Below are 21,193 nucleotides of genomic sequence, written 5' to 3'. Positions count from 1 at the left end.
GATTATTACATCTTAGAGGCTTTTTTTGGTCTAAAATAAGGGGTTTGGGTTGCTTGGCAACCTGAATAGATCAAACACGGCTCCCCTCCCCCGTTTTGAAGCTCATAATTCTTCGTTTATATTCAGGCATCCAGTTCTTAATTAGATTAAGTTGCAAAAACCCCCACTGCGAACAAATCCACACTGATGTATGAATTACACACACGCTCAAAATATAGCTTTGCTTTAATGATGTACACACAAACCCATTTTAAAATGTAGCTCCTCGGGAAAATGGTCATATTTTTGAGAGGATATTTTATGTCTAATGTTTCTAATAATCGATAAATATTTGTTAAGCGCATAATGCATCTTTTTTTATTTTTCTAGCATTAAAGAGACATTTAATTTTGGCATTAGGGATTTTAGATTGTACTCTTTTACCTTTTACATTTTGATACAAATTAAACACGTATGATAGCAAATACAATTTTATATCTTTAAAGGAAAAATAAATCTGCCATGCTATCACACAACACAAAATATACAGCACAAATAGTAGAACACATTTATGCTCCCTAATACGTTCCAGCTCTTCGGTATGAGAAAGAGAAGCGTGCCCACAGACAGTGCCATACATTACGGTACACATGCACCCATTTCACCCAAATGGCACAGCTATTTGGAAAGGTGAGGACATTGCGCGTTGATATAAAGGGTCGTTTGGAGGACTTGTTGGAGCTTCATACTGTGAAGGATTGGATCTTCACCAGAATGGCTGCACTTTAACATCATTTCTATCTGCCCTTCTCTGCATTTCACTCAAAGCTAAGGTGCTCAGAATGATGGAGAACAATGTGTGTTTTCCACTCCCCTGTGATTAAATCCTGGCAAATATTCACAAATGAACTCGAGGTTACTTTGTTTTTTAAATAAAACATTTCTATCTACACTCACTGAGAGCGAGTCTCAAACATTTTTGCACTGTTTGCATTTTTCTTCAAGGTAAAGTTAAATGGATCATTTAATTTCACTCGATTCTCACTGGCCTCTCACTGTGGAGGAAGAAGTTGTATGCATATAGCAAACCAAGGACAGTTGGATTTGCCATAAAGACCATGGCATTTTTGCTCTCCCTGGAGCTATGGCTTTGATTGAATCCTGAAATGAGTTGAAATGTCACAAATCCCTACCAATATGCTGGGAAATGAAAATTGGCCTTGGGGTGTTAAGGTTCCCATTAAGGGTGTGCTTAACGTATTCTGTTAAGTGTGGTTGGAGTGCATCGAAAATACAAAATCATTACGTGTCTGCGCACTCAAGCAAAATGTCCCTAAAATTCCTCAACGCTGAGGAAGCCTTTCTGGTGAAGTGCAAGAGAGCTCGGGATCAGGCCTCCTCCGCAGGACTGAAACGAGAGAGAAGCCCAGGGGGTAGCCGGCTCACAATTTAACCTGCCAATATATGAGGGAAATGGGAGCAATTATCAGCTGGTTCATCCATTTTCCTGCAGACTGTTTATGAATGGGAAAACATTCTTGCAGAAATATTCCTATTTATATAAAAATATCTGCCTCCTTTTATGTCAAATTATAGTATATGATGCCTTCTGCAATGTCTCTTTTTATTATAAATAATAAACTCCAGCATGTCCTTTGAGGCTGGTAATGCCAGTCTGGCTTTGAATGCACTGATTTGATACAGCCATCCTCCTTCCTCTCTCAGGTAGCTGTTTTTAGGAAACAGGGAAATGACTCTGCTCGCTGCTTAGTATTCACATCACGTAAAGTGGGTCTGTGTTCCTCATTTAGTTCTGTACTGTACAGCTGGGGAGCTGTCCGTCGTGCGGCGGCAGTATGCAAATGACTCTGGATTTGAATGGAGATGGAGGTAGACACAAAGCTCAATTAGAGACAGAGAGGGAGAGAGAGATGGTGGGGGAGCTTTGAGTGTGTGAAGGGGAGGGGGAGGGGAAGGGGGGGGGAACCTTGGCTGCTTAATGCCAACCTGAGGAAACCAATGTACGGACACATCCAAACACAAAGGCACCCACAGATGTGAATGCACTTAAATAGCCAGGCAGATTTCTAAATTCTTCAGACAGGCAGCTGATCTCTGAAGGCTCAGACAGCTCAGCTCTGTCATGCGTTTCGGTCACACCAATCACACTGAAAATATCCCACATCAGCCATATCACACATATCATCAAAACAAAAAAGGTATCAGGCAAGCACAGGTGCACCTCCTCGTCTGTGTAAAGACTCTCCAATGCGGAAAAAAGTGGCATGGCGACCATTTTGTCCTTGGGGGTGTTGCCCAGCAGTACATATCACCTGACCCAGCGCCTGCATGAGTGTCCTTGGAGGAGTCTCTGACATCAGCAACTGCCACCCCTGGTTGCCATGGCAACGACAGCACAGTTGGGGGGGGGGGGATAGTGCGTTTGTGCAGGATGGAGGGCAGAATAATTAATGAGCGCATATAGGGAGTTTGAATCAGGCTTTAATTGCATTTGTTGGTGTGTGAAGCATGGATTGAACGCTACGGCATAAACGGGGGAATATCAGAGAAGCCGTAAAAGAGATTAAGAAAGCTCAGTGGTCAGAGAAATCATTTGCATTATTGTCAAGGTTATTCCCAAATTATTTCCTTTCATTTAAGAAAGTTTTTTCAGTGACAAGACAGTGAGGAGGTGCATGGGCAACGGGATGAGGATTAACCTCCTCCTCCTCCTCCCTGCTCCCTCCTCCAAAACATTTTCATCATCATGAACAGTTTACAAATATGTGTGTAAAGCCACACGGCATCAGTTTGTCGGTCAGCAGCTGACTTTGTGTCTATGAAATGTAATAATTTCAACAAGCCTGGAAAGATTTTTCATATGCAGCTCAGAAATAACAGACAGGAGTGCAGACTTGGCTCTGGCTGGATGAGACTAACTTGATCAGGGAGGCACAGAGATCATTCAGTTGATCTGGTGATGGCACACAAGTCTGAACACTGCCTGTCAGATTGTATGGCCACAACGTTCAGTCACAGGGACACACAACCCCACCTAACACCTGTGTTTATGTAACAAACCACTGCTCTCTCACACACACACTTATTTACAAAGAATTGTACTTGCTGCATCTGAATCAACAGCATCAATGCATTTCTTGCCTTAAATAAATAGACTGCAAGCGGCATTGACTGAGACTCATTACTGCCGGAAATATAAATAGTAAATGTCACACCTTGTGGAAGAAGAATACATATGTTTTAAAATATTCTAACACAAAACAAAAAGACAAAATAAGTTATCTGCTCCACACTGGGAGATTATGCGAAATAGCAGAAGGAAAGGTGTTGGGTTACTGACAAGTCAGACGTAGCCTATAGTCTACATGCACGCAGTCACGCACGCACGCAAGCATTATACGCCCTATCAGTGCGCGCACATACAGTAAACGTTGCAATGGTCTCATCAATAATGCATCGGCACTTCATGTTTATGCAATGTATAGGGCAAGCCCGAGCGATGGGTGCTGTAGATGCAAGCCTGCGCACATTGACCGCGTTTTACAAGCCTATCACAGACAGAGCAAGACATTAAAGTTACAAATATGTTCCGCCTGTAGAGAAAGAGATTAAGATAATAAAACAGTCCTCAGCACATACCTGTAAAGCATTATTTCTTTGATTCTGGTTTAAGCAGGCTTGAAGGGCTTCATGATAACACCGCACTAAGGAAATAAAACTGTAGCTGCGGTGATATGCAAATGAGTGGCTCCCGCTGAATGCAAGGGCATTTATTATTCATAAATTACTCATGTTTATGCAAATTACGGTATACAGAAACAGTGGTGGGGGTTGAGTAGCTCGCTCTAAACACACTGTGTGATTCAATTTCTGTTATGGTCTTCCATCTAAAATTATCCAAATCCAGGAATTTGACCAACATGGTCATGAAACACCCAGTTTCCATTCATCTTTAGTCAGTGAGATGAGGGTGGGAAAACAAAGGAAGTGGAGGCAATTTCAACAATGCTTAATCAAATTGGAGAAAAACTGAAATGTCGGATGTTTAACACTTAGTCATGCAACGTAATGTAGGCCTGCATCCGTCGATCATTTTCATTTATTTAGGTTTATCTTTCGTTCTCAACATTTGATCCCGGATGGAAGAACTCGTGTTTTGATAAAAGATAGATTTGGGCTTATACAAGTTTTGAATACATTGTCATTTTCAGGCTATATTAATATGGTTTTCCAATTAAACACTAGCCACAACTATAAACCTGCTATAAACGCATAGGTAAACAGCTGATGTGAGAAAGGCTACCTCTTTAAGCCTAAAAAGAAAACAAATGTGTGATTGTTAAAGTGTGTGTGTGTGTGTGTGCGTGTGTGTGTGTGTGTGTGTGTGTGTGTGTGTGTGTGTGTGTGTGTGTGTGTGTGTGTGTGTGTGTGAGAGAGAGAGAGATAAGAGGGAGGGAGAGCAAGCTACTGATAAACATTTTATATGCGCACTTTTATCCTACATTACGGTAGCAGCACGTCATCAAAAAGGGACAACGCTGACGTAAGAGAGTGGCGACGTGCAGCAGTTTTATTATTGCTAGTGTTTGTATTTTTTTATATAGTGAATTTGAAGTTTTACGAGGAATTAAAGAGGCTGTTTGTACACAGCTACCTCCTTCTTCACTACATAATTTTCTTCGTCAACACTACCCAGTTTTGAATGGACTAGACACAAATAAAGTAAGTTAATTGATGTTAGCGCAAAACCTGTAACACTTTGAGCAGCTACGTTAACTTTTAATTTCTATCAATGTTGTTTTCTTCGACTTTATTTTTGACATTTTTGCTTTCCAATTTTCTTGCAGAAGCAGCCATGTTCCACAACAGTTCACAGGGGAAATACTGGATATGGAAAAATGAAGACGAGATTGAGCAGAAGAGATGCAAGGCCAACCTGAAGTTCCGTAACAAGATACTGGAAAGTGGGAAGGTAAGAAGTACATAAAACCAAATAATACATAAATTAAGACAATGTGTGACAGTTTACTTAACCTCCTCGCGCCTCTGTGAATCAGCCTGGTCTGAGTGAGTCCTCGTTCATGGAGCGACACGAGGAGGACGTTTTATTCCGACACTATGAGAGGAGGATGATGGACTTCTGCAACGCTTTCAAGCCTGCAATGCCCAAGTCTGTTGTGGTATGTGTGGGATTTCTCATTATCTTTGTGGTTGAAATATGTAGATATCTGACCCGTGTGTCTCTCACCTGTGCAGGGTACAGCCATCATGTACTTCAGGAGATTCTACCTGTTCAACTCCATCATGGAGTACCATCCTCGGATAATAATGTGAGTATGTTTAAAATTATATAAGCAAGCCTTTCCAAATCTTCCATGACCAATTAGTTCCTCTACTTGTTAGTTAAGCATAGGATACAACACAAAATGGCTTCCAGTTGTGTTTTAAATTATGGAAGTAATGTCATTTGGAACATATATCTCATCTTAGCAACCTATTATCTGTGCTTTTAGTTTATATTAGTAATTTTAAGTGAGTGTGTATATTTGGTGGGCCAGTTCCCTGTAGTTTATGCATTGCACATCTGAAATTTGGTTTAAAAACACAATAGTGCAGTCTTCCTATTGACTGGCTAACTGGCCTGGATAATATTGAGGAAAGTACGTATGTATTAATGCAACATTTAAAAACATAGCTTCTGAGGTTTGAGTCCAACTTACGTAGGAAAATAATTTGCTTAAGATGTGTCGAGTGAATGTTAGATGGCATAACACTACTTATTGAGTTAATTCTTACGTATCAATCTAGGTTCCAACTTCCAATCAATGTTATATCAAGTGTATAACATCTTCCTTTATTTAGCTATACGTTTAGGAATTCTTGAGTTTTGTATAACAATTATAACTTTTGACTTGCCATCCAACTATTGTTTAAATTCACCAAAACTGCTAATAAGCCTTTAGTTCAGCCTTTTTTTTATTACCAGTGTACACAACCTGTTACAAACTCACCTCCCTGTTTCAGGCTGACGTGTGCATACCTGTCCTGTAAAGTGGATGAGTTCAACGTGTCCAGCACCCAGTTTGTGGGCAACCTTCTGCAGGAGACCCCGGCCGGGCAGGAAAGGGTTCTGGAGCAGATCCTGGAGTTTGAGCTTCTGCTGATCCAACAACTCAAGTTTCACCTGGTGGTCCACAACCCCTACAGACCCATGGAGGGTCTGCTCATCGACCTCAAGGTAGATCGATCCTTGGAGATCATCATATGTTATTCTAATCTAGCTGAGTATGTGTCCTGTATCAATATATGTTGTAATTGTAATGTATTTCCTCCATCAGACAAGATACCCAACGCTAGAGAACCCAGAGTCACTGAGGAAGAGTGCGGATGACTTTCTGACACAGGCGACCATTACAGATGCAGGACTGCTGTTCCCCCCCTCTCAGATCGCTCTAACAGCCATTCTGAACAGCGCCTCCAGAGCCGGTCTCAGCATGGAGAGGTGGGTTGTTGGACTTGTTCATTTCATAACAATGCTAAGCTAACATGATGAGGTTTGTTTAGCAATTAAAAGGAAAATGTTCTGCCAGAATGATTAAATGGTAAAACATTGTTTTGTTTGTTTGTCCCAAATGCACAGCTACCTCAATGAGTGTTTGGGGATGAAAGAGGAAAAGGAGACTCTCTCAAAGATGTATGAATCCATGAGACGTGAGTGAGCCGCACCTTCAACGTGAAACCACAGGATGGCGATATTGAGCCACGTTTTAGCGGAGATTCATGTGAAGTTTATCTGTGTTCATTCAGGGATGAAAACCATCCTCAATAAGTATGAACTTCCCAAACCAGAGGAGGTGAATACTTACAAAAAGAAGTTGGAGAGGATTCATGCTGAATTTGCCACTTCAAGCAAGTAAGTAGATGAAGTCAACTGCTCGTGTTTAGAGAGATTGCTAATACGGAGAGAATCTAATATCACACTATACCCTGCTACATTTTAAAAGCCAGAAAAGGTGATTTTATTGTGGAGTTTCAAAAATATTTTTTTTTTTATATAGTCCTAATTAACATTAGTGTAATTTGGGCACCTTTTCTAGTTTAGGCGTACTAAATAGGACTGTTTTGTAAACACCAACGTAATTTGTATTCCGCCACACCAAAGTAAACAACTCAAGTTTCTCATTGTCATACATAGTAACAGTTTTATTTTAGCCAGGTTGTCGTATCTAAGATGCAAAAGGTTCAAGGTTCAGTATCAGGTAGAAAAATAAAAAGGAACACATCATCAGCTGTATGAAATACAGAAAGGAAGTACAACAGCACGCCACATTCCTACCTACATCATCTATACCATGTAGTACATTTGATATTGGTATCGCTGATGAGGAGACTTTTAGGCTCAGTTATCTGTCGCCGGCTGTCTGTTAACACTTGGTGAGGTTGGTGAGGTCCGTGGTATCATTAAGTGCAACTACAGTAAACAGTTTGGTAAACTCTTTAGCTATGACAGGCACAGATTCAGACTCTGCAGCTGCGTGAATCATCAGGAGGCACACAAGGCCAACCCTCCATGACTTTGAAGTTGATAAATCTGTGCATGGCATGACTTCTCAGGATGAATCTATCGGTGCAGACAGGTGTACTGAAACGCCACCGGGGATGGCGGGAGAGAAAGAGAGACTGCAAATGCATGAAAGCTTTTGTTCACACCCCAAGGCTTAGCGGGAGTTCAGGTGATGTTTGTTAGAGCAGCATATATGTAGGCCCACACACTAAAGCAGGATCCCATCAGGGTTAACACATGCACAGGACACAGAGATCTCCTAGACTATTGTTCAGCTAGATCATACACAAACACCGTTTACTTCTATACAAGCCTAAGGAAACAATATCAACAAACAAAGCAGCATATAAAAAAAAAAAAATGTAACAAGTGGTTCCAGTGCTGCGTGGTAGCTCACACAAAGATGGTGGACGTTTATGAAGGAAGAGCTCGTCATAAAATCACGTGGCACGGTGGGCAGATGGTGAGTAGAAAGGGAGTTAAGGCTTGTGTCGTCTTGGAGAGAGGTGCTGTGTTTAAATTCCCTGATGACGGCAGAAAACGCTAGTTCAATGCTTTGGATTGCCTCCCCCGTTTCCTCGAAGCTTCCCTCCAAAAAAAAAAAAAAAAAGGAGTGGCAGAGCAGGGTGCCACGTTTGTCTGGTTTCCATGTCAATCACCAACCATGTTAACCAGTCAAACGGAGGGAGTGGCAGGCATACCAGGATAAAAGAAGTTCACACATTTTGCAGTTGACTGTATCTCAGGTCCATCTTCACAGAAATCATCTTTTCGAAAAGGTCTCAAGCGACAAGGCTTCTTGTCAAAATGTAAATCAGTTCAACACACATGTCGGTGTCTGAAGCATTTGGGAAGGGCTTTGGAAGGACAGTATTCAGATGTGCAGCAAGTGTCTTCCCGTGGAGAACAGCCATATTGCGTTAGAACTGCTAGGGATCTAGGCCACATGCTTTATAAATACAAACTGACTTTAAGTCTTCGGTCGGGCACCTCATGGGACGAGGCCTGGCTTTGGCTGGCGGTGTGGTCTGACTACCACACTTTGATTCTCTGGTGGAAATCTGTCAAACTCACATTACCTGGATGGCAGCAGCCAGTGACATGATGGTGCACTCTGTCCTGTAAGATAAAGTGGACACGTTTGTGAAAGGCACACGCTTGGAGAATCACTTCTGTGTACTAAAATGCTACCAGGCGTGTGTCTACTACTAGTCTAAATGAAAATGAAGAGACATTGGAAAGTACTTATGATGATCATGAAGCTATAGGGGGAAACTACATGCTACATTATTCACCTAAATGGGTGTTGAACATGGATTTGAAGGGGTTGGTCACAAATGTAAGAAACAAGAGTTCACCAACAATTACAGCTTGCAAAGATAACTTCTGATTTGACATTTAGAAACCGTAACCCTGCTTTATTTAACTGCTCTTATTAAAACTACCTTTTTGTATCGCAGCAAACGGAAGAGAGGATATGAAGAAGATGGCCATGTAGCAAAAGAACCACGTTTAACAGAGGAGGTGAGACCGTTCTGCATTGAAGGGAGAATTCTGACAGCTCATTGTAAATCTTTCTAAAATGGCTTCTTTTTTTTTCATTGCAGATTATGAGTGACGAAGACATGTCATGAGCATTTACCCCAACTTGGCTTTTGATTTAAAGTTGTTATAGTAGTTCCAGTATTTAACTGTCAAGGTTGGAAGAACAAGCGAAAACACGATGAAGTTTGCATCTTATTTTACTTTTTCTACAGTGTGTAGAAACTTGGGTTTGCCTTTGTTCCGCAGTAAGAATAAAGATATTTTTCTACATTGCGTGTCTTTGTTCGTAACCAATCCACTGCGTGCAAATGTTTCTCCACCTTGGTCAGGGGACAATGAATGACTCCATTATCTACTTTACAAAAACTGTTTAATAAGTGCATGCATGTCTGATACAGTCTGTACTATTCAAAACAAATTACTGCTGTAAACACTTTTATTTTACTTGGCATCTCTGATTATGTGTTTTGTCTGGCATTGAGAAGTGTCAATAAAGACTTTACCAAATCATCGAAAAGTAGCTGATACAATCGGAAGGAAAAAAAAAATTCAGTTCATCTGTCTTATATACTCATGATTCCAGCAAGAGAATTTATTCTTAATATAAAATAACCATACTTTCTGAAAGACTTTGTTCCAATCTAGAAAAGAAAGAAAGAAAAAAGAACAAAATAGACAAATGCTAGTTTCAGCACTTAGCGGATATTGTCACAACCTTAAAATAAATCAGTCAATTACAGTATAAAAAGCATAATCGCTCATAATCCAGTTACAAGAAAGGGGGACAGAGAACTAGCTTCTTCATGTCAGTTAGCTCATACCGAGCAGGAAGTGGGGGACACACTTTGGCAACCTGTGCTGTGGGTACAACGAAACTCTGGAAATCTCTATTTGGCCCTTGTGATGAAGGGAATGAAATGTACCCAAGTCAGAATTTTGAGCACAGTTTAAAAGTTTTGATTCCTGTGGATGTAGCTGTCAGTCACTGGTGCAAGTTTTTTTTTTTTTTGAGTTTTTTTTTTTTTAAAGTACTGCATCGGCTTTGTACTCCGCTGCTGTTGCATAGCTCTCTTGTGGTGAACGGGACAAGATGGTGGGTGGGGATGGGCGGGACTATTGGAGGAGGACATGATGGAGGGGTTGCCATGGTGATGAGGGTAGAGCATGCTAGGTCTCTGCGCTGCGGTCCGGTGGAGGAGACTTGACGGAGGATGGGAGAGATGGAGGAGAGAGGAGTGCTGTACTACCTGTTGCTGTTGGACATGGCATACTGAGCCTGCTTCTGCTGGAGGAGCTCTGTGATGGCCAGCAGCTTTTTCAACACATGCTGCAGAGAGAGGAAGCAGGAGTTAGATACATCCCTTCTGAAACATGGCTGCCGTGTTCTCCTGTGTGAATCTCATCAATCTGACCTGCTGCGCTCCCCTCTCGTTGCTCAGTGTCCGCAGCTCGTCTGAGTGTGTGACGCACAACTCATGCAGCGCAGCCAGGTCCCTGGACAGCTCCGTCCTAAAGTGCTCTGTGGCTTCAGGGAGTTCAGGGACGTTCTACAAACACAATGGGAAAAAAGTTCTAGGCTTGTGAAGTAAAGTTGTGAGTCAGGGCTCTCAAGAAGAATATCAGATTATCTCATCACAAAGCTCACCCCCAACTCATCCAGAAACATGATCATCCTGTGTTTGTTGTTTTTGATGAAAGGGTTCACACCCTCCATATAGGGTTCCTGTTTGAGGAAAATCAGAACCAGTCAATTATAACTTACATCAGACATAAAAAACTATTTCATAGAACTATTTAGCTACTGCATTAAATATAGATTTATACTGCATGCTGTTGCTTTAAGTACATAATCCACACCTTAGCACCAAATTCAACCAGGTTGGCCAGGTTCTGAACAGATTTAGCTATCAGTGTGAGGGTCCTGCCTGCTGCTGAGGATGGAGGGTCTGCAAGAAGAGAGGGTAGTATTCAACACACATTGTAACATGTGGTACAACAAGCAGAAGGGGAACATGTGCTTTTCGGCTGATGCTCACCAGAAATGATGTTAAACAGTCTGGGGTTGAGGATGGCCGGACAGATCAGTCTTAGAAAGACAAAGCCACTGGGAGGAGAATGGAGGAAGTAAAATAGACTGAATAAAATCAAGCACTAAATAACATGCATACATTTAAAGTCCTCAGCAAACACGGATGAAAGACACATTCAAAGCTTTGAACTCTCAAACAAAGTGGGTTTTGAGCATTCGTGTTTCTTTACCTTACAACTCTCGTCCGCATGGTGGTGTTCGCGGGCCATTTCTGCTGCACAGACTTCTGCAGACAGCCGTAGATGAACCTCAAAGTCCTGGACGGGTCATCACAGAGAGACAATGACTTATTATATGTGTTCATTAGACCTTTGAGCTTGTATTTCTGTTTGAACACCGGCAAAACCACGACACCACTGTGTGAGTATATGACGGTTTGTTCTTACGGTGGTAAGATCTCAGCGGCCATGAAGATCTTCTCCACCAGCTCCGACAGGATGTTCAGCAGATGAGACAGGTTCAGGTTCACGTCCTCGTTCTTTTCCAGTTTGGAGGGGTTCAGCTAGAAGGCAAAGACAGGGAGACAGAAACGGAATCATTAGGAGAAATACATTCAAATTCACAATGCATGATCGTAAACCATGAGATAAGATACAATTCAAAAAAAAAAATGTCCTCAGCCACTAGTAAAGACATTTGTGATATGTGACCTGCTCTATCGAAATCAGTCGCATTGACCCGAAGACACATTTTGAGTTGTATATATATACTGCTGGAAAGAGGAGATTCCTAGCTTTCTAATGATATCAGGATTGTTGTTGTGCTTCAAATATGAAGCAAAATATGTCACATTATATAATGACTATCACCGAGTCATCATTTTTGAGAAAAAGGCCTTCAAAGTTTCCTCTTCTCTGGAATCCATCGATCTGATTGGTTATTAGCAAATGATCAAAATACAACGGAGGGAAAATATTTTCATTTGGATTGCTGGTCTGGGGGAAGCTCGCGAGTGTGTGTGTGTGTGTGTGTTTGTGTCATTTTGCGTTTGTGTGTATTGTGTTTGTTTCCCGGGGAAAACACTCACGAGAACCACCGGCTGTTGTTATGCCTGCTGTGACTCAAAGTTACTCCGTTCTCCAAGTAATTATGCCGTTAAAAGCTTCAAAGTTGTATTGATCATCTGAATTTGCCGAAACAAGTTTAATATTCTGAAAGCCAAGACTTTGTTTATTTGAAACCAGATGAAAACTTTCAGCAGAGGGAGGGGGGGGGGGGCGGCACTGCGGAAGAGCAGAGTGGCGAGTGAGAGCTGTCTTCTTCCCTTTACAAGCTTCAAACATGTATTTATCGTGTGATTTTGGAAATAAAAGTTTCATATTCTCAAAGCCAAGAATTTGTTTATTTAAGATCAAACAAAACACCCAAACCCAGAAAAAATAGTTTTTTACGCATATCCACGTTTATTTTGAAATGAGCCGTTGCGACTGATTTCAAGAGAGCGGGTCACATATTTCTTATTTGTTTAATACAAGAGAACAAAAATGATTAATGCACTGACTAGACTTTTGTTTCAATGTGAACTCAATAAGAACTCACATACCAGCCTTCAGACCTCAGCCATGTTGATGTTGTGTCACTGTTTTGTTTTGATCTACTGTACATCGCATTCTTGCAGAGCCACTACACTGATAAGTCATGAACCCAATGCCACAGATAAGAGCAGGGGGAAATAGCCTACAACTTGTGTTGCTGTGTTGAGGAAAGAAACCCCCCCCATCAGGTCTGTACCTCGCAGGACTGCTTGCTCTCCATAATCTTGAGGATGGTGTCTTTGAGAGCGTGGTGAACAAACGGTGTGGCTGTGGCCTTCATGTACTGCTCCATCAGCGTGCTGGCAAGGGTGGTCGCTCTGAACAGTGTTGTGGCTTCATCTGGAAGGAGTGCACAAGGTCATACCAGTGTATGAACACATGTCTGTACATATGAGGGAAAACAATGAAGACCAACCCTGGGAAACACTCCACTCTGAGGCCTTTTCAAACTGAAGTATTGCATATTCAAATACTGATTAGATACAGTATGTGTTTTTGGCTTACCCTCCATGCTGATCTCCCTGTCATTGAGGGTCCTGAGTAGAGGGGCTTCAGCCTTCTCATGTCTGAAGATCCGCAGAAGGAGGCTTGCTAATAAGGTGCGGTCCTGACCACACACATGGGCCAGAGCGTAGATGACGTGGAACTCTTTCTGCAAGATCATCTGCAGAGGACAATGATTTGGTTGTCATTTGGAGTGACTAGCAGAGGAGAGAAGCAGACGGTAAGTTAGAAGCGTTTACCGACCTCTTTAAACTCTGCATACTCCTCTTCAGGCATGATCTTCTCCATGGAGTAGCGGGCACGCACCCGCAGAGAGCCAGGCTCGATGCCCTTCAGAGGCACGTGGGAGCTGAGGGGGAACCACTCATCGATCATCTGGCCCTTCTGCAGGCGGTTCAGCTGGCAGCGCATGAACACTGAGGCGGGAGAGAGAGGGGGAGGCGTGAGGAGGGGGGGGGGGGGGGGGGGGATGTCAGTCGTGATATAAAACATGAGGAGACTAAGAGAGATTGGTTTTTACAATGTCCTTACAGATGTCACTTTCTTTGCTCTTTTTTGTTTTGTTGCTCAGGCTGATTTCAAAACTGTTGATTTCACTCGACAAGTCACTGAAACAAAAAGATACATATATTTTAGAAATCTGTAGAAGAGGAGAGATATATGGAGATACGATTCCTTCTGAGCAAGTTCGACAGACTCACTCGAAGATGAACTCCTCGGTGAAGACGGGGTTCTGCCCCTCCCTCGGGTGTGTTTTAGCCACTTGGACGCTGTTCAGGTAGATGTTACAGTACGGGCTGTTGAAATACTTCACTGGCAGCTTGTGGGCCTCCTCCACATACAGCACCAGGCTGCTCACCTGAGAGGGAAACCAGATTTAGCACACACAACAAACAAATGCGAGTCGAGCTAAGTGTGGGAGTTAACCAGCATCACGACTTTCCTTATAATAACTTGCTCAATGTGTTACAAGCCAGATATGTTCAACCAGTTACTTTTTAATAAATGCAAGAAGTTGTTTCAGATATTCAAATCCGGGCCTTTTCAACTTTACGGTATTTCTGATCATGTAGACGCTCTGTCACACTTCATTTAGAAAACCTTCCGACTGGCTTGATGTATTTGATCATCTACCGCTTAGCTTTATGCATATGAGAACACATTGATGTAATGTTTACCTGTCTAAGCCTCTTGTTGGTGGTCGGCTGAGTGGTTTTCCTCAAGTTACTGCAGAAAGTTTGAAGGCATTTCATCCAATCCTGCAAACACAGAACACCGTCAGAACATTTGAAAACAAAGTGATAATAAGTTCCGTCTCCTTAAGAACTCACAACCTTATAAACTGTTGACCCCGTTTGTACTCGTTTGTTTGATGAGAAATAAAACAACAGGTTCTCTTTCACACATATAGGTCTTCATCACAACTGAACATCACTGTCCAGGGGCCTCCTGTTTCTGAGAAAGCAGCAGTTTGTGCAGAACATTTCTTTACCCTGTCAGTTGAGACAGTCATCTATGTTAGCGCAGTGTTCCTTACCTGTGCCTGCTCTGGGACATCTCCCGCAAAGTAGAATATGTACTGTTCTTCACTAAAGTGCTGGACAACAATCTGGAAACAGTGTGGTCTGTAGGTGGAATGGAAGAGAATATATTTAATTACTTTGTTCTCTATGTCGTTTCATTTTTAAGAAATAGCTTGCCGAAGTCACTGAATTAGACCGGGCACAATATTCTGACACCTCACCTGCCGAACAGACTGTCATGCACACCGTACACGGAGCACACGCTCAGGTCGATCAGCCCTTTTGGTTTGGTTGCTCTCTTCTCGCTCTCAAAGTAGATGAGCTGAGCATCGTTCCCCTCCAGGATGAAGTAAAGGTTCTTCCATCGTTTGCCTTTGCCTGAAGGTGAGAGGAACCAAAGATACGGTTATTATAATGGTAGATCCTGAATGACATGACCACAAGAGACAGGGTCATGTTTCTGATGATATGACAAGCAGCTACTGATGGGCTATACAAACACAGATGTGACAAATACCTTTGTTGAACTGGAGGTAGCCTTTCTTGACAATGTTTTTGTAGAAAGCATCTTTTGTTTTCCGTCTGATAGTGTTATAAATCTCTCTCCCATCCACTGTGTCAGAAAGAACTTGTTCTTGGTTCTACAGTCAAAAGGAATCAAATCAAGCCATCACACAACCATCATATCAATTCCCTTCCACTCTTACCTTGCTTTAACTTCTTTAAGTGCTATAAAATGAACTCGAAAATGTTTGATGCAATTTGTTCTTCAGAATATACATTTACAGTTCAGTGGCGTTCAACTTTTACTCTTTGCCCACACTGGTCTGTGCTGAGATCAATATTTGGATACTTTGGATGGCAGAAAAGGTAGGAGCATTTAAGAGCACATAACACCCCTACATTTTCAAATGTATCCCCCATTAAGAATACATATCATTTCAATCTTTGAACGTACCTGCACTGAAACGGGCTCTTTCAGGTTGTAGCCCTCGACAATCTGCTCTTTCTTGTAATGCTCGATAATGTCACCAACACTGCCAATGGGAGAGCGACAGAACACATGATGCAGCACCTCAGTCACAAGTCAAAATGCAGCATGTCAGCATATCATATTATTCTGTTGTAAAGGCCGCTGGAGGCAGGCACAATGCGGGACGTACCTGTTGTAGTACCTCCCCCCCATCATGTACTGATTGTTAGGGGTGGGGGAGATCTTAAACCTTTGGATGTTTTCATTGGTGCGAAAAAAGAGCGAGTAGTCCGCAGGTGTGTTGTCTGACGGTCGGACCAGAAAACTGCACACCTGGCCAACTATGAAATGAGAGAGGGGGGGGGGGGGGGAGAGAAAGGTTTTACTGCTGCTCAGCTAAATATTTAGATACAGTGGGGCAAAAAAGTATTTAGTCAGCCACCAATTGTGCAAGTTCTCCCACTTAAAAAGATGAGAGGCCTGTAATTTGCATCCTAGGTATACCTCAACTATGAGAGACAACATGAGGGGGAAAAAAAATCCAGAAAATCACATTGTCTGATTTTTAAAGAATTTATGTGCAAATTATGGTAGAAAATAAATATTTGGTCAATAACAAAAGTTCATCTCAATACTTTGTTATATACCCTTTGTTGGCAATGACAGGTCAAACGTTTTCTGTAAGTCTTCACAAGGTTTTCACACACTGTTGCTGGTATTTTGGCCCATTCCTCCATGCAGATCTCCTCTAGAGCAGTGATGTTTTGGGGCTGTCGCTGGGCAACACAGACTTTCAACTCCCTCCAAAGATTTTCTATGGGGTTGAGATCTGGAGACTGGCTAGGCCACTCCAGGACCTTGAAATGCTTCTTACCAAGCCACTCCTTCGTTGCCCGGGCGGTGTGTTTGGGATCATTGTCATGCTGAAAGACCCAGCCATGTTTCATCTTCAATGCCCTTGCTGATGGAAGGAGGTTGTCACTCAAAATCTCACGATACATAGCCCCATTCATTCTTTCCTTTACACGGATCAGTCGTCCTGGTCCCTTTGCAGAAAAACAGCCCCAAAGCATGATGTTTCCACCCCCATGTTTCACAGTAGGTATGGTGTTCTTTGGATGCAACTCCGCATTCTTTCTCCTCCAAACACGTCTAGAAAAAAGTACTACAATTTTGTTTCTGGTGTCCTTTGACAGCTCTTTGGTCTTGGCCATAGTGGAGTTTGGAGTGTGACTGTTTGAGGTTGTGGACAGGTGTCTTTTATACTGATAACGAGTTCAAACAGGTGCCATTAATACAGTTAACAAGTGGAGGACAGAGGAGGCTCTTAAAGAAGAAGTTACAGGTCTGTGAGAGACAGAAATCTTGTTTGTTTGTTATTGACCAAATAGTTATTTTCCAACATAATTTGCAAATAAATTCATTAAAAATCAGACAATGTGATTTCCTGGATTCTTTCCCCCCATTCTGTCTCTCATAGTTGAGGTATACCTAGGATGCAAATTACAGGCCTCTCATCTTTTTAAGTGGGAGAACTTGCACAATTGTTGGCTGACTAAATACTTTTTTGCCCCACTGTAAGTGGACTTTGACGTTCACAACTCATTTCTGACAAATAGAAAACACAATATTGTCACAAGTGATTCATAATGTTTGGTAATGAAAGGCAGAGAGGAATGATACCTGTCATCAGCAGGTTGTAGGCCTCTTGCTTGGTGATCTTTCCGTGATACCATCTGTTTGAGAGATACAATAACATTCAAAACGTAGTTTAGTCAACAAAATGCAGACTTCCAGTAGAGCCTCCAGCGTCACAAACACCATCTCTAAACACACATCTTAAAATACTGACATCACTGTTGGGGGATTTCATCAAAGTAAAACGACTATCTCATGTTCACTTCATTAAATCTGAATGAAATAATGAATTAGGCTCTACACACATACGAGCTCCCATTCACGTCCCATCTATTGTGCAAAGGGTTCAAAGAAGGAAACGCTTAGATGTGGCCAGACTTTAATCTAGAGCTCCTATCCTCTCTCAGGGTAGAATCAATAACTGTCAAACTTTAAGACTTGCTAAAGCTGAAGGACATGGTCGGTTAGGAAACAATAAAAACGTGCAGTGAATAATGTGCTGTCATGTTTTTCTAAATGACAAAACAAAAACATGTTGGGAGAATACAGGCAAACAACAAGGCGGATCTCACATGGTGGATATTATCCTGTAATGATATGTTATTTAAAAGTATAAATATAGCAAAATACAATTGGTCTTTTTTGAGCACTGAGAAAAGTGAAATCAGAATATAATAACTTACGCTTTTCCCTCATGTGGATCCTCCTCCCGGCCCTAGAAGAATATCAGAAACAGAGATTTGTCATGAACCAAAATCAAAAGGACTAATAACTTTATTGTTTGTGATGACTATGGACTGTTATTTTGTATAAGCATATAACATAGCACTACCAATGGGGCTCTGCTAATGCCACTCTGGTATGACCTGGTATGTTTCTTTTGAAGCACTGAGTTGAATTTGCAATACATTTGAAACCTTGAGCTGCACTTACCACCTCTTCCACCAGGTCCTCCACGATGAGGCCCTGCTCCTCTGTCCGAACATTGGTCACCCACATCCAGCCATCATCCAGTTCATTGTGAACAATAAACATGTCCCCTTTCAGGAAGCTGAAGATATCATTGAATCAAAATGGCCATTAAGACAAAAGGATGACAGATTGGAGGAAGAAAGGAAAAATAAAGATGAGTGAAACACACTTTAAAATCTGCTATCGATCGGTTGTTATGCTATAACCTCAATCCATCTCAAAGCATTGTTATCTGTATAACGTGAGAGAAAGAAACTGCCAAGTCGAGTTATTTAGTTTCCAGTGTAATACCAGAGCATTACCAGCAGGTGTCTCCCCAGACTTATAACATTTGAGGTAAATATTGCATGTCTGAATACTGGGTTAAGCCAGTGGCCTCGCTGGCAGACAGAGGGTTGAGGTTGACTTCAGACAGATGTTGATCACATTTAGGAAATCAGGGATAGCTGGGGTCATCAGTAAGTGTGCCGACTGCAGCTTAATAACAGGGACAAGACTGCTTTTCTTTAACAAGTCAGATGATGTGCTTTCCAGGCTGCTGTGAGGAGACAAGCAGGCCGGTGACATGCCAATACACATTTAAGTGAACTAGGCTGCTCAATGAGAGCAATACCATCAAATGATATATTTTTAAGCCCATGAAATCCCCTTAGACATGGATCATGAGTACTTTTACATAAGAGAAGAGAAAACGTTGTACTACTATAGGTTTAACAATAGGTCTCTTATGTACAGTTACATAGTGACAAAGATAATTACCTGATCTCATCAGTATCTGGCACTTTGGTGTAAGGAAGTATGGCCCTGACTCTCCTCCTGTCTTCTACAGGCTGTGGAAACATGCACACAAAGAATAAAACTCTCACTCTAACCATGACCTTCTGAAACCACATCCATGTTAAACCCCATAATTATTCCACTAATTCAAGTATTCTACTACAACCCCCTCAGGGAGAGATCACACTCCGCTGAAAAAGGTAATTAGCATTAGCTTGTGCTTTGCTTTAAACACTTCCGAGTACTGCCTGAAGGTGAAAGAAGAAGGGGATATGGAAGATGGGGGGATAATCCCTTGCACATTGAGCAAGTGGCTGAATAAAGGACTTGAGGTTGACTTTACTTCAACTAAAATGGTAATTATTCCCCACTCATCTTTCAACTCTGAAATATTTTATCAGGTTAAAGTACTTCTTGCTGTTTTTGCAGCTTTTGGCATTTACATTTCGATTCAGTTTTGGTAGGTCTCTTAAAAAAGTTATTTCATGTGCCATTTAAAAATACACAAGACACTAACACGCTTAATCTAGTACTTAAAACAGGGGGTATTGCAATATTTCATTTAAAAAACAGCTACATTGAGGAAAAAGAGCCAAAATCTAGTTATATCGTGTCAAAGAAGTAGTGAAAATATGTATAAATATTGTAGGGGAAGGGTGGAACATTTTAAATATGCCAGAATTAATTAAATGTAGTATTTTTAATTAATGAATACGCCCAGCCATGGAATCAGTCTCACCTCTGGGGGCGCCACTGGTGATAGCAGTTTCTCTCCTTTTAGCAGGCAAGACACATAGCTGTAGTAACCAATCAGGTCTGAGAGAGAAGAGAACCGCCGCCCACCAATGTAATAGTCCCCACACATGGCAATTATCCTGTTGAGAGAAAACACATCAAAGATAAAAGACAGCGGTTATTTAATCACGAGCAGCGAGGGAAATATAAAATGTTCAACTTGTATTTATTTGACAGTGAAATAATCTCTCTAGACTGCTGTGTCAAAGTTGTTTTTCATTATTGTTCCTGCACTGCATATAGAACATAGCACATCAAAGATATAACAGCAACTGTACCACAATCATTAAACGTCCGAAAATAGATAGTATATGTCTAAAGAGGATTTCAGACAGTGAGATAAAAGAGAGCGATAGAGGCTTTCCCGTTTAATCCAACAATGCTATTTGTCATTTGTGACTGAAAATAACTTGGAATGATTACAATGGTTTCATGAAAGTACTCCTCTAAACCACATCCTGTCGCAGAGCCACTAATCCTAATTCTCTGCTCATCAGCTGAGTGGATCTCTGATTGAGGGTTTATAATAAATGCACTTGTGCGATTACTCATTTGCTGCTTCTAAAGACATCGACTCTTTGCAGTGTAAATGTCACGCAATTAACCTTATGTTCATGATTACCCTTACAGTAGCTCCCTCATTCATCCTCAATGACATCATGGGTTAACACTAAACCAATGAGAGTGAAGGAGATGGTGTCATTGTTAGTTCATTAGAGAAGTGCTTTTTTTTGGAGAAATTGTCGGAGATTTCTCAAAAGCAGAAACAGTCTTTAAAGAGTGCTACCATAAAGGAAACAAGCTTTAGAAATAAAACAACCTTCATATTCTATATAAACATGCCTTTACACAATGAAGGGCGGTATGTTTGAAAAAATTGATATTTCAATTTCCAAAATTGAAACAATGGCCTGGACAGATATGGGCGAATAGATTATCTTCTATCACACGCCTGCATTATGTCCCTAAGCGCTTACAGTTAGTATGAAATACACATATTGGAAACCTGTACATGCAAAATGTGTTTCTCTGCTTATTGAAACGTACACTTTATCACATTCAGGCCCCAGCCACACGGAAACGAAAACGAACAGAATTCGATATCAAAAACGTCTTCCATCCACACGCAATAGGCACCAGAAACGTGTCCTTCCACAGGAGACCGCTAGACCCGCTGGAGACGCTGTAGTACATATGCCGGGCCTGTAAGTGGCGCTGTACCTCCGCCACAAAATATACCAAAAGCAGCGAAGAAGACTTCCCGAGCATGCATGGTTG

At 41.6% G+C, this 21,193-nt stretch overlaps 2 protein-coding genes across 3 annotated transcripts in view; one reads left to right on the top strand and one right to left on the bottom strand.

Moving 5' to 3' along the window:
- Nucleotides 1-4,520: 4,520 nt before the first annotated feature.
- Nucleotides 4,521-9,379, top strand: ccnh (cyclin H). Of its 2 annotated transcripts, none has more exons than XM_079688079.1 (10): nucleotides 4,521-4,722; nucleotides 4,848-4,972; nucleotides 5,058-5,180; nucleotides 5,257-5,330; nucleotides 6,025-6,238; nucleotides 6,339-6,502; nucleotides 6,641-6,711; nucleotides 6,850-6,913; nucleotides 9,025-9,088; nucleotides 9,172-9,379. In XM_079688079.1, the coding sequence occupies exons 2-10, from the start codon at nucleotides 4,856-4,858 to the stop codon at nucleotides 9,196-9,198; spliced, it is 918 nt and encodes a 305-aa protein (XP_079544205.1). In that variant the 5' UTR covers nucleotides 4,521-4,722; nucleotides 4,848-4,855; the 3' UTR covers nucleotides 9,199-9,379. The 2 variants fall into 2 exon arrangements, with proteins under 2 accessions (XP_079544205.1, XP_079544204.1); XM_079688078.1 differs by having other exon boundaries at nucleotides 4,523-4,722; nucleotides 6,808-6,913.
- The window catches only part of LOC307043562 (ras GTPase-activating protein 1-like), a 35,175-nt gene continuing 21,157 nt past the window's right edge, over nucleotides 7,176-21,193 (bottom strand). Inside the window, exons 3-26 of the mRNA XM_079688077.1 lie at nucleotides 19,860-19,995; nucleotides 19,103-19,173; nucleotides 18,305-18,422; nucleotides 18,055-18,086; nucleotides 17,417-17,469; nucleotides 15,924-16,074; nucleotides 15,719-15,797; nucleotides 15,278-15,401; nucleotides 14,982-15,138; nucleotides 14,775-14,862; nucleotides 14,416-14,496; nucleotides 13,939-14,096; nucleotides 13,769-13,845; nucleotides 13,481-13,653; nucleotides 13,238-13,397; nucleotides 12,930-13,072; nucleotides 11,585-11,700; nucleotides 11,369-11,455; nucleotides 11,146-11,213; nucleotides 10,967-11,055; nucleotides 10,755-10,832; nucleotides 10,522-10,656; nucleotides 10,357-10,436; nucleotides 7,176-8,683 (exon numbers count right to left, since the gene is read on the bottom strand). Of these exons, the coding sequence (XP_079544203.1) occupies nucleotides 8,635-8,683; nucleotides 10,357-10,436; nucleotides 10,522-10,656; nucleotides 10,755-10,832; nucleotides 10,967-11,055; nucleotides 11,146-11,213; nucleotides 11,369-11,455; nucleotides 11,585-11,700; nucleotides 12,930-13,072; nucleotides 13,238-13,397; nucleotides 13,481-13,653; nucleotides 13,769-13,845; nucleotides 13,939-14,096; nucleotides 14,416-14,496; nucleotides 14,775-14,862; nucleotides 14,982-15,138; nucleotides 15,278-15,401; nucleotides 15,719-15,797; nucleotides 15,924-16,074; nucleotides 17,417-17,469; nucleotides 18,055-18,086; nucleotides 18,305-18,422; nucleotides 19,103-19,173; nucleotides 19,860-19,995 (2,503 nt within the window). The 3' untranslated portion in view covers nucleotides 7,176-8,634. The remainder of the gene's footprint in view (nucleotides 8,684-10,356; nucleotides 10,437-10,521; nucleotides 10,657-10,754; nucleotides 10,833-10,966; nucleotides 11,056-11,145; nucleotides 11,214-11,368; nucleotides 11,456-11,584; nucleotides 11,701-12,929; nucleotides 13,073-13,237; nucleotides 13,398-13,480; nucleotides 13,654-13,768; nucleotides 13,846-13,938; nucleotides 14,097-14,415; nucleotides 14,497-14,774; nucleotides 14,863-14,981; nucleotides 15,139-15,277; nucleotides 15,402-15,718; nucleotides 15,798-15,923; nucleotides 16,075-17,416; nucleotides 17,470-18,054; nucleotides 18,087-18,304; nucleotides 18,423-19,102; nucleotides 19,174-19,859; nucleotides 19,996-21,193) is intronic.

The sequence above is a fragment of the Notothenia rossii genome (genome assembly GCF_949606895.1).
Source record: "Notothenia rossii genome assembly, chromosome: 6".
Taxonomy (NCBI): Eukaryota; Metazoa; Chordata; class Actinopteri; order Perciformes; family Nototheniidae; genus Notothenia; species Notothenia rossii.
This window is presented reverse-complemented; position numbering and strand designations above follow the sequence as displayed.